Source organism: Engystomops pustulosus, unplaced genomic scaffold (assembly GCF_040894005.1).
Source record: "Engystomops pustulosus unplaced genomic scaffold, aEngPut4.maternal MAT_SCAFFOLD_181, whole genome shotgun sequence".
Classification (NCBI taxonomy): Eukaryota; Metazoa; Chordata; class Amphibia; order Anura; family Leptodactylidae; genus Engystomops; species Engystomops pustulosus.
In genome coordinates, this window is record NW_027285061.1 from 1025 (window position 1) to 15212 (window position 14188).

General features: G+C 42.1%; 1 protein-coding gene across 2 annotated transcripts in view; it reads right to left on the minus strand.

The window, feature by feature from the left end:
* Window positions 1-3359: 3359 nt before the first annotated feature.
* LOC140108773 (caM kinase-like vesicle-associated protein) overlaps window positions 3360-14188 on the minus strand; it is a 61235-nt gene continuing 50406 nt past the window's right edge. For both annotated transcript variants that reach the window (XM_072131945.1, XM_072131946.1), the window contains exon 7: window positions 3360-3473. In XM_072131945.1, coding sequence (XP_071988046.1) covers window positions 3394-3473 — 80 coding nt within the window. In that variant the 3' untranslated portion in view covers window positions 3360-3393. The remainder of the gene's footprint in view (window positions 3474-14188) is intronic.

Sequence of the window (14188 nt, forward strand, 5' to 3'; positions counted from 1 at the left end):
TGTACATACAGTACCCCCCGCCCCTGCCCCCCAATACTCACTGTACATACAGTACCCCTCGCCCCTGCCCCCCAATACTCACTGTACATACAGTACCCCTCACCCCTGCCTCCCAATACTCACTGTACATACAGTACCCCTCACCCCTGCCCCCCAATACTCACTGTACATACAGTACCCCTCACCCCTGCCCCCCAATACTCACTGTACATACAGTACCCCTCACCCCTGCCCCCCAATACTCACTGTACATACAGTACCCCTCACCCCTGCCCCCCAATACTCACTGTACATACAGTACCCCTCACCCCTGCCCCCCAATACTCACTGTACATACAGTACCCCTCACCCCTGCCCCCCAATACTCACTGTACATACAGTACCCCTCGCCCCTGCCCCCCAATACTCACTGTATATACAGTACCCCTCGCCCCTGCCCCCCAATACTCACTGTACATACAGTACCCCTCACCCCTGCCCCCCAATACTCACTGTACATACAGTACCCCTCACCCTGCCCCCCAATACTCACTGTACATACAGTACCCCTCACCCTGCCCCCCAATACTCACTGTACATACAGTACCCCTCGCCCCCCAATACTCACTGTACATACAGTACCCCTCACCCCTGCCCCCCAATACTCACTGTACATACAGTACCCCTCACCCCTGCCCCCCAATACTCACTGTACATACAGTACCCCTCGCCCCTGCCCCCCAATACTCACTGTATATACAGTACCCCTCGCCCCTGCCCCCCAATACTCACTGTACATACAGTACCCCTCGCCCCTGCCCCCCAATACTCACTGTACATACAGTACCCCACTCACCCCTGCCCCCCAATACTCACTGTACATACAGTACCCCTCACCCTCACCCCTGCCCCCCAATACTCACTGTACATACAGTACCCCTCGCCCCCCAATACTCACTGTACATACAGTACCCTCACCCCTGCCCCCCAATACTCACTGTACATACAGTACCCCTCACCCCTGCCCCCCAATACTCACTGTACATACAGTACCCCTCACCCCTGCCCCCCAATACTCACTGTACATACAGTACCCCTCCACCCCTGCCCCCCAATACTCACTGTACATACAGTACCCCTCCACCCCTGCCCCCCAATACTCACTGTACATACAGTACCCCTCACCCCTCGCCCCCCAATACTCACTGTACATACAGTACCCCTCACCCCTCGCCCCCCAATACTCACTGTACATACAGTACCCCTCACCCCTCGCCCCCCAATACTCACTGTACATACAGTACCCCTCACCCCCCAATACTCACTGTACATACAGTACCCCTCGCCCCCCAATACTCACTGTACATACAGTACCCCTCACCCCTCGCCCCCCAATACTCACTGTACATACAGTACCCCTCACCCCTCGCCCCCCAATACTCACTGTATATACAGTACCCCTCACCCCTGCCCCCCAATACTCACTGTATATACAGTACCCCTCACCCCTGCCCCCCAATACTCACTGTACATACAGTACCCCTCACCCCTCGCCCCCCAATACTCACTGTACATACAGTACCCCTCACCCCTCGCCCCCCAATACTCACTGTACATACAGTACCCCTCACCCCTCGCCCTTCAATACTCACTGTACATACAGTACCCCTCACCCTCGCCCCCCAATACTCACTGTATATACAGTACCCCTCACCCCTGCCCCCCAATACTCACTGTATATACAGTACCCCTCACCCCTGCCCCCAATACTCACTGTACATACAGTACCCTCACCCCTGCCCCCCAATACTCACTGTACATACAGTACCCCTCACCCCCTGCCCCCCAATACTCACTGTACATACAGTACCCCTCACCCCTGCCCCCCAATACTCACTGTACATACAGTACCCCTCACCCCTGCCCCCCAATACTCACTGTATATACAGTACCCCTCACCCCTGCCCCCCAATACTCACTGTACATACAGTACCCTCACCCCTGCCCCCCAATACTCACTGTACATACAGTACCCCTCACCCCTGCCCCCAATACTCACTGTACATACAGTACCCCTCACCCCTGCCCCCCAATACTCACTGTACATACAGTACCCCTCACCCCTGCCCCCCAATACTCACTGTACATACAGTACCCCTCACCCCTGCCCCCCCAATACTCACTGTACATACAGTACCCCTCGCCCCTGCCCCCCAATACTCACTGTACATACAGTACCCCTCACCCCTGCCCCCCAATACTCACTGTACATACAGTACCCCTCACCCCTGCCCCCCAATACTCACTGTACATACAGTACCCCTCACCCCCCAATACTCACTGTACATACAGTACCCCTCACCCCCCAATACTCACTGTACATACAGTACCCCTCACCCCCCAATACTCACTGTACATACAGTACCCCTCACCCCCCAATACTCACTGTACATACAGTACCCCTCACCCCCCAATACTCACTGTACATACAGTACCCCTCACCCCCCAATACTCACTGTACATACAGTACCCCTCACCCCCCAATACTCACTGTACATACAGTACCCCTCACCCCCAATACTCACTGTATATACAGTACCCTCACCCCCAATACTCACTGTACATACAGTACCCCTCACCCCTGCCCCCCAATACTCACTGTACATACAGTACCCCTCACCCCTGCCCCCCAATACTCACTGTACATACAGTACCCCTCACCCCTGCCCCCCAATACTCACTGTACATACAGTACCCCTCACCCCTGCCCACCAATACTCACTGTACATACAGTACCCCTCACCCCTGCCCACCAATACTCACTGTACATACAGTACCCTCACCCCTGCCCCCCAATACTCACTGTATATACAGTACCCCTCACCCCCAATACTCACTGTATATACAGTACCCCTCACCCCCCAATACTCACTGTATATACAGTACCCCTCACCCCCCAATACTCACTGTATATACAGTACCCCTCAACCCCTGCCCCCCAATACTCACTGTATATACAGTACCCCTCACCCCTGCCCCCCAATACTCACTGTATATACAGTACCCCTCACCCCTGCCCCCCAATACTCACTGTACATACAGTACCCTCACCCCTGCCCCCCAATACTCACTGTACATACAGTACCCCTCACCCCGGACCCCCAATACTCACTGTATATACAGTACCCCTCACCCCTGCCCCCCAATACTCACTGTATATACAGTACCCCTCACCCCTGCCCCCCAATACTCACTGTACATACAGTACCCCTCACCCCTGCCCCCCAATACTCACTGTACATACAGTACCCCTCACCCCGGACCCCCAATACTCACTGTATATACAGTACCCCTCACCCCTGCCCCCCAATACTCACTGTATATACAGTACCCCTCACCCCTGCCCCCCAATACTCACAGTATATACATGATGACTCCGATCGCCCAGCAATCAACCGGGCGCCCGTATCTCTGCCGCGCCACCACCTCGGGGGCTACAGGGGGGACAAGAGAGACATCAGCATCAGCCATCTACTCTAGTCACAGCCAGAGCTGCAGTCATGACTGTAATCACACACAGTAATATAATATCCGGCACATATCCCCAGACTAAGGCTGTAATCACACACAGTAATATAATATCCAGCACATATCACCAGACTAAGGCTGTAATCACACACAGTAATATAATATCCAGCACATATCACCAGACTAAGGCTGTAATCACACACAGTAATATAATATCCAGCACATATCACCAGACTAAGGCTGTAATCACACACAGTAATATAATATCCAGCACATATCACCAGACTAAGGCTGTAATCACACACAGTAATATAATATCCAGCACATATCCCCAGACTAAGGCTGTAATCACACACAGTAATATAATATCCAGCACATATCACCAGACTAAGGCTGTAATCACACACAGTAATATAATATCCGGCACATATCACCAGACTAAGGCTGTAATCACACACAGTAATATAATATCCAGCACATATCACCAGACTAAGGCTGTAATCACACACAGTAATATAATATCCAGCACATATCACCAGACTAAGGCTGTAATCACACACAGTAATATAATATCCAGCAGATATCACCAGACTAAGGCTGTAATCACACACAGTAATATAATATCCAGCAGATATCCCCCAGACTAAGGCTGTAATCACACACAGTAATATAATATCCAGCACATATCACCAGACTAAGGCTGTAATCACACACAGTAATATAATATCCAGCACATATCACCAGACTAAGGCTGTAATCACACACAGTAATATAATATCCAGCACATATCACCAGACTAAGGCTGTAATCACACACAGTAATATAATATCCAGCACATATCACCAGACTAAGGCTGTAATCACACACAGTAATATAATATCCAGCACATATCACCAGACTAAGGCTGTAATCACACACAGTAATATATATCCAGCAGATATCACCAGACTAAGGCTGTAATCACACACAGTAAATAATATCCAGCACATATCACCAGACTAAGGCTGTAATCACACACAGTAATATAATATCCAGCACATATCACCAGACTAAGGCTGTAATCACACACAGTAATATAATATCCAGCACATATCCCCAGACTAAGGCTGTAATCACACACAGTAATATAATATCCAGCACATATCACCAGACTAAGGCTGTAATCACACACAGTAATATAATATCCAGCACATATCACCAGACTAAGGCTGTAATCACACACAGTAATATAATATCCAGCAGATATCACCAGACTAAGGCTGTAATCACACACAGTAATATAATATCCAGCACATATCCCCAGACTAAGGCTGTAATCACACACAGTAATATAATATCCAGCACATATCACCAGACTAAGGCTGTAATCACACACAGTAATATAATATCCGGCACATATCACCAGACTAAGGCTGTAATCACACACAGTAATATAATATCCAGCACATATCACCAGACTAAGGCTGTAATCACACACAGTAATATAATATCCAGCACATATCACCAGACTAAGGCTGTAATCACACACAGTAATATAATATCCAGCACATATCACCAGACTAAGGCTGTAATCACACACAGTAATATAATATCCGGCACATATCACCAGACTAAGGCTGTAATCACACACAGTAATATAATATCCAGCACATATCACCAGACTAAGGCTGTAATCACACACAGTAATATAATATCCAGCACATATCACCAGACTAAGGCTGTAATCACACACAGTAATATAATATCCAGCACATATCACCAGACTAAGGCTGTAATCACACACAGTAATATAATATCCAGCACATATCCCCAGACTAAGGCTGTAATCACACACAGTAATATAATATCCAGCACATATCACCAGACTAAGGCTGTAATCACACACAGTAATATAATATCCAGCACATATCACCAGACTAAGGCTGTAATCACACACAGTAATATAATATCCAGCACATATCACCAGACTAAGGCTGTAATCACACACAGTAATATAATATCCGGCACATATCACCAGACTAAGGCTGTAATCACACACAGTAATATAATATCCAGCACATATCACCAGACTAAGGCTGTAATCACACACAGTAATATAATATCCAGCACATATCACCAGACTAAGGCTGTAATCACACACAGTAATATAATATCCAGCACATATCACCAGACTAAGGCTGTAATCACACACAGTAATATAATATCCAGCACATATCACCAGACTAAGGCTGTAATCACACACAGTAATATAATATCCAGCACATATCACCAGACTAAGGCTGTAATCACACACAGTAATATAATATCCAGCACATATCACCAGACTAAGGCTGTAATCACACACAGTAATATAATATCCGGCACATATCACCAGACTAAGGCTGTAATCACACACAGTAATATAATATCCAGCACATATCACCAGACTAAGGCTGTAATCACACACAGTAATATAATATCCAGCACATATCACCAGACTAAGGCTGTAATCACACACAGTAATATAATATCCAGCACATATCACCAGACTAAGGCTGTAATCACACACAGTAATATAATATCCGGCACATATCACCAGACTAAGGCTGTAATCACACACAGTAATATAATATCCAGCACATATCACCAGACTAAGGCTGTAATCACACACAGTAATATAATATCCAGCACATATCACCAGACTAAGGCTGTAATCACACACAGTAATATAATATCCAGCACATATCACCAGACTAAGGCTGTAATCACACACAGTAATATAATATCCAGCACATATCACCAGACTAAGGCTGTAATCACACACAGTAATATAATATCCAGCACATATCACCAGACTAAGGCTGTAATCACACACAGTAATATAATATCCAGCACATATCACCAGACTAAGGCTGTAATCACACACAGTAATATAATATCCAGCACATATCACCAGACTAAGCTGTAATCACACACAGTAATATAATATCCAGCACATATCCCCAGACTAAGGCTGTAATCACACACAGTAATATAATATCCAGCAGATATCCCCAGACTAAGGCTGTAATCACACACAGTAATATAATATCCAGCACATATCACCAGACTAAGGCTGTAATCACACACAGTAATATAATATCCAGCACATATCACCAGACTAAGGCTGTAATCACACACAGTAATATAATATCCAGCACATATCACCAGACTAAGGCTGTAATCACACACAGTAATATAATATCCAGCACATATCCCCAGACTAAGGCTGTAATCACACACAGTAATATAATATCCAGCACATATCACCAGACTAAGGCTGTAATCACACACAGTAATATAATATCCAGCACATATCACCAGACTAAGGCTGTAATTACACACAGTAATATAATATCCAGCACATATCACCAGACTAAGGCTGTAATCACACACAGTAATATAATATCCAGCACATATCCCCAGACTAAGGCTGTAATCACACACAGTAATATAATATCCAGCACATATCACCAGACTAAGGCTGTAATCACACACAGTAATATAATATCCAGCACATATCACCAGACTAAGGCTGTAATCACACACAGTAATATAATATCCAGCAGATATCACCAGACTAAGGCTGTAATCACACACAGTAATATAATATCCAGCACATATCACCAGACTAAGGCTGTAATCACACACAGTAATATAATATCCAGCACATATCACCAGACTAAGGCTGTAATCACACACAGTAATATAATATCCAGCACATATCCCCAGACTAAGGCTGTAATCACACACAGTAATATAATATCCAGCACATATCACCAGACTAAGGCTGTAATCACACACAGTAATATAATATCCAGCACATATCACCAGACTAAGGCTGTAATCACACACAGTAATATAATATCCAGCACATATCCCCAGACTAAGGCTGTAATCACACACAGTAATATAATATCCGGCACATATCACCAGACTAAGGCTGTAATCACACACAGTAATATAATATCCAGCACATATCACCAGACTAAGGCTGTAATCACACACAGTAATATAATATCCAGCAGATATCACCAGACTAAGGCTGTAATCACACACAGTAATATAATATCCAGCACATATCACCAGACTAAGGCTGTAATCACACACAGTAATATAATATCCAGCACATATCACCAGACTAAGGCTGTAATCACACACAGTAATATAATATCCAGCACATATCCCCAGACTAAGGCTGTAATCACACACAGTAATATAATATCCAGCACATATCACCAGACTAAGGCTGTAATCACACACAGTAATATAATATCCAGCACATATCACCAGACTAAGGCTGTAATCACACACAGTAATATAATATCCAGCACATATCCCCAGACTAAGGCTGTAATCACACACAGTAATATAATATCCGGCACATATCACCAGACTAAGGCTGTAATCACACACAGTAATATAATATCCAGCACATATCACCAGACTAAGGCTGTAATCACACACAGTAATATAATATCCAGCAGATATCCCCAGACTAAGGCTGTAATCACACACAGTAATATAATATCCAGCACATATCACCAGACTAAGGCTGTAATCACACACAGTAATATAATATCCAGCACATATCACCAGACTAAGGCTGTAATCACACACAGTAATATAATATCCAGCACATATCCCCAGACTAAGGCTGTAATCACACACAGTAATATAATATCCAGCACATATCCCCAGACTAAGGCTGTAATCACACACAGTAATATAATATCCAGCAGATATCACCAGACTAAGGCTGTAATCACACACAGTAATATAATATCCAGCACATATCACCAGACTAAGGCTGTAATCACACACAGTAATATAATATCCAGCAGATATCACCAGACTAAGGCTGTAATCACACACAGTAATATAATATCCAGCACATATCCCCAGACTAAGGCTGTAATCACACACAGTAATATAATATCCAGCACATATCACCAGACTAAGGCTGTAATCACACACAGTAATATAATATCCAGCACATATCACCAGACTAAGGCTGTAATCACACACAGTAATATAATATCCAGCACATATCACCAGACTAAGGCTGTAATCACACACAGTAATATAATATCCAGCACATATCACCAGACTAAGGCTGTAATCACACACAGTAATATAATATCCAGCACATATCCCCAGACTAAGGCTGTAATCACACACAGTAATATAATATCCAGCACATATCACCAGACTAAGGCTGTAATCACACACAGTAATATAATATCCAGCACATATCACCAGACTAAGGCTGTAATCACACACAGTAATATAATATCCAGCACATATCCCCAGACTAAGGCTGTAATCACACACAGTAATATAATATCCAGCACATATCACCAGACTAAGGCTGTAATCACACACAGTAATATAATATCCAGCACATATCACCAGACTAAGGCTGTAATCACACACAGTAATATAATATCCAGCACATATCCCCAGACTAAGGCTGTAATCACACACAGTAATATAATATCCAGCACATATCACCAGACTAAGGCTGTAATCACACACAGTAATATAATATCCAGCACATATCCCCCAGACTAAGGCTGTAATCACACACAGTAATATAATATCCAGCACATATCCCCAGACTAAGGCTGTAATCACACACAGTAATATAATATCCAGCACATATCACCAGACTAAGGCTGTAATCACACACAGTAATATAATATCCAGCACATATCACCAGACTAAGGCTGTAATCACACACAGTAATATAATATCCAGCACATATCACCAGACTAAGGCTGTAATCACACACAGTAATATAATATCCAGCACATATCCCCAGACTAAGGCTGTAATCACACACAGTAATATAATATCCAGCACATATCACCAGACTAAGGCTGTAATCACACACAGTAATATAATATCCAGCACATATCACCAGACTAAGGCTGTAATCACACACAGTAATATAATATCCAGCACATATCACCAGACTAAGGCTGTAATCACACACAGTAATATAATATCCAGCACATATCACCAGACTAAGGCTGTAATCACACACAGTAATATAATATCCAGCACATATCCCCAGACTAAGGCTGTAATCACACACAGTAATATAATATCCAGCACATATCCCCAGACTAAGGCTGTAATCACACACAGTAATATAATATCCAGCACATATCCCCAGACTAAGGCTGTAATCACACACAGTAATATAATATCCAGCACATATCCCCAGACTAAGGCTGTAATCACACACAGTAATATAATATCCAGCACATATCCCCAGACTAAGGCTGTAATCACACACAGTAATATAATATCCGGCACATATCACCAGACTAAGGCTGTAATCACACACAGTAATATAATATCCAGCACATATCACCAGACTAAGGCTGTAATCACACACAGTAATATAATATCCAGCACATATCCCCAGACTAAGGCTGTAATCACACACAGTAATATAATATCCAGCACATATCACCAGACTAAGGCTGTAATCACACACAGTAATATAATATCCAGCACATATCACCAGACTAAGGCTGTAATCACACACAGTAATATAATATCCAGCACATATCACCAGACTAAGGCTGTAATCACACACAGTAATATAATATCCAGCACATATCACCAGACTAAGGCTGTAATCACACACAGTAATATAATATCCAGCACATATCCCCAGACTAAGGCTGTAATCACACACAGTAATATAATATCCAGCACATATCACCAGACTAAGGCTGTAATCACACACAGTAATATAATATCCAGCACATATCACCAGACTAAGGCTGTAATCACACACAGTAATATAATATCCAGCACATATCACCAGACTAAGGCTGTAATCACACACAGTAATATAATATCCAGCACATATCCCCCAGACTAAGGCTGTAATCACACACAGTAATATAATATCCAGCACATATCCCCAGACTAAGGCTGTAATCACACACAGTAATATAATATCCAGCACATATCACCAGACTAAGGCTGTAATCACACACAGTAATATAATATCCAGCACATATCACCAGACTAAGGCTGTAATCACACACAGTAATATAATATCCAGCACATATCACCAGACTGTAATCACACACAGTAATATAATATCCAGCACATATCACCAGACTAAGGCTGTAATCACACACAGTAATATAATATCCAGCACATATCACCAGACTAAGGCTGTAATCACACACAGTAATATAATATCCAGCACATATCACCAGACTAAGGCTGTAATCACACACAGTAATATAATATCCAGCACATATCACCAGACTAAGGCTGTAATCACACACAGTAATATAATATCCAGCACATATCCCCAGACTAAGGCTGTAATCACACACAGTAATATAATATCCAGCACATATCACCAGACTAAGGCTGTAATCACACACAGTAATATAATATCCAGCACATATCACCAGACTAAGGCTGTAATCACACACAGTAATATAATATCCAGCACATATCACCAGACTAAGGCTGTAATCACACACAGTAATATAATATCCAGCACATATCACCAGACTAAGGCTGTAATCACACACAGTAATATAATATCCAGCAGATATCCCCAGACTAAGGCTGTAATCACACACAGTAATATAATATCCAGCAGATATCCCCAGACTAAGGCTGTAATCACACACAGTAATATAATATCCAGCAGATATCACCAGACTAAGGCTGTAATCACACACAGTAATATAATATCCAGCAGATATCACCAGACTAAGGCTGTAATCACACACAGTAATATAATATCCAGCACATATCACCAGACTAAGGCTGTAATCACACACAGTAATATAATATCCAGCACATATCACCAGACTAAGGCTGTAATCACACACAGTAATATAATATCCAGCACATATCACCAGACTAAGGCTGTAATCACACACAGTAATATAATATCCAGCAGATATCACCAGACTAAGGCTGTAATCACACACAGTAATATAATATCCAGCACATATCACCAGACTAAGGCTGTAATCACACACAGTAATATAATATCCAGCACATATCCCCAGACTAAGGCTGTAATCACACACAGTAATATAATATCCAGCACATATCACCAGACTAAGGCTGTAATCACACACAGTAATATAATATCCAGCACATATCACCAGACTAAGGCTGTAATCACACACAGTAATATAATATCCAGCACATATCACCAGACTAAGGCTGTAATCACACACAGTAATATAATATCCAGCACATATCACCAGACTAAGGCTGTAATCACACACAGTAATATAATATCCAGCACATATCACCAGACTAAGGCTGTAATCACACACAGTAATATAATATCCAGCACATATCACCAGACTAAGGCTGTAATCACACACAGTAATATAATATCCAGCACATATCACCAGACTAAGGCTGTAATCACACACAGTAATATAATATCCAGCACATATCACCAGACTAAGGCTGTAATCACACACAGTAATATAATATCCAGCAGATATCACCAGACTAAGGCTGTAATCACACACAGTAATATAATATCCAGCACATATCACCAGACTAAGGCTGTAATCACACACAGTAATATAATATCCGGCACATATCACCAGACTAAGGCTGTAATCACACACAGTAATATAATATCCGGCACATATCCCCAGACTAAGGCTGTAATCACACACAGTAATATAATATCCAGCACATATCACCAGACTAAGGCTGTAATCACACACAGTAATATAATATCCAGCACATATCACCAGACTAAGGCTGTAATCACACACAGTAATATAATATCCAGCACATATCACCAGACTAAGGCTGTAATCACACACAGTAATATAATATCCAGCACATATCCCCAGACTAAGGCTGTAATCACACACAGTAATATAATATCCAGCACATATCACCAGACTAAGGCTGTAATCACACACAGTAATATAATATCCGGCACATATCACCAGACTAAGGCTGTAATCACACACAGTAATATAATATCCAGCACATATCCCCAGACTAAGGCTGTAATCACACACAGTAATATAATATCCAGCACATATCACCAGACTAAGGCTGTAATCACACACAGTAATATAATATCCAGCACATATCACCAGACTAAGGCTGTAATCATACACAGTAATATAATATCCAGCAGATATCCCCAGACTAAGGCTGTAATCACACACAGTAATATAATATCCAGCAGATATCACCAGACTAAGGCTGTAATCACACACAGTAATATAATATCCAGCAGATATCACCAGACTAAGGCTGTAATCACACACAGTAATATAATATCCAGCACATATCACCAGACTAAGGCTGTAATCACACACAGTAATATAATATCCAGCACATATCCCCAGACTAAGGCTGTAATCACACACAGTAATATAATATCCAGCACATATCACCAGACTAAGGCTGTAATCACACACAGTAATATAATATCCAGCACATATCACCAGACTAAGGCTGTAATCACACACAGTAATATAATATCCAGCACATATCACCAGACTAAGGCTGTAATCACACACAGTAATATAATATCCAGCACATATCACCAGACTAAGGCTGTAATCACACACAGTAATATAATATCCAGCACATATCCCCCAGACTAAGGCTGTAATCACACACAGTAATATAATATCCAGCACATATCCCCAGACTAAGGCTGTAATCACACACAGTAATATAATATCCAGCACATATCACCAGACTAAGGCTGTAATCACACACAGTAATATAATATCCAGCACATATCACCAGACTAAGGCTGTAATCACACACAGTAATATAATATCCAGCACATATCACCAGACTGTAATCACACACAGTAATATAATATCCAGCACATATCACCAGACTAAGGCTGTAATCACACACAGTAATATAATATCCAGCACATATCACCAGACTAAGGCTGTAATCACACACAGTAATATAATATCCAGCACATATCACCAGACTAAGGCTGTAATCACACACAGTAATATAATATCCAGCACATATCACCAGACTAAGGCTGTAATCACACACAGTAATATAATATCCAGCACATATCCCCAGACTAAGGCTGTAATCACACACAGTAATATAATATCCAGCACATATCACCAGACTAAGGCTGTAATCACACACAGTAATATAATATCCAGCACATATCACCAGACTAAGGCTGTAATCACACACAGTAATATAATATCCAGCACATATCACCAGACTAAGGCTGTAATCACACACAGTAATATAATATCCAGCACATATCACCAGACTAAGGCTGTAATCACACACAGTAATATAATATCCAGCAGATATCCCCAGACTAAGGCTGTAATCACACACAGTAATATAATATCCAGCAGATATCCCCAGACTAAGGCTGTAATCACACACAGTAATATAATATCCAGCAGATATCACCAGACTAAGGCTGTAATCACACACAGTAATATAATATCCAGCAGATATCACCAGACTAAGGCTGTAATCACACACAGTAATATAATATCCAGCACATATCACCAGACTAAGGCTGTAATCACACACAGTAATATAATATCCAGCACATATCACCAGACTAAGGCTGTAATCACACACAGTAATATAATATCCAGCACATATCACCAGACTA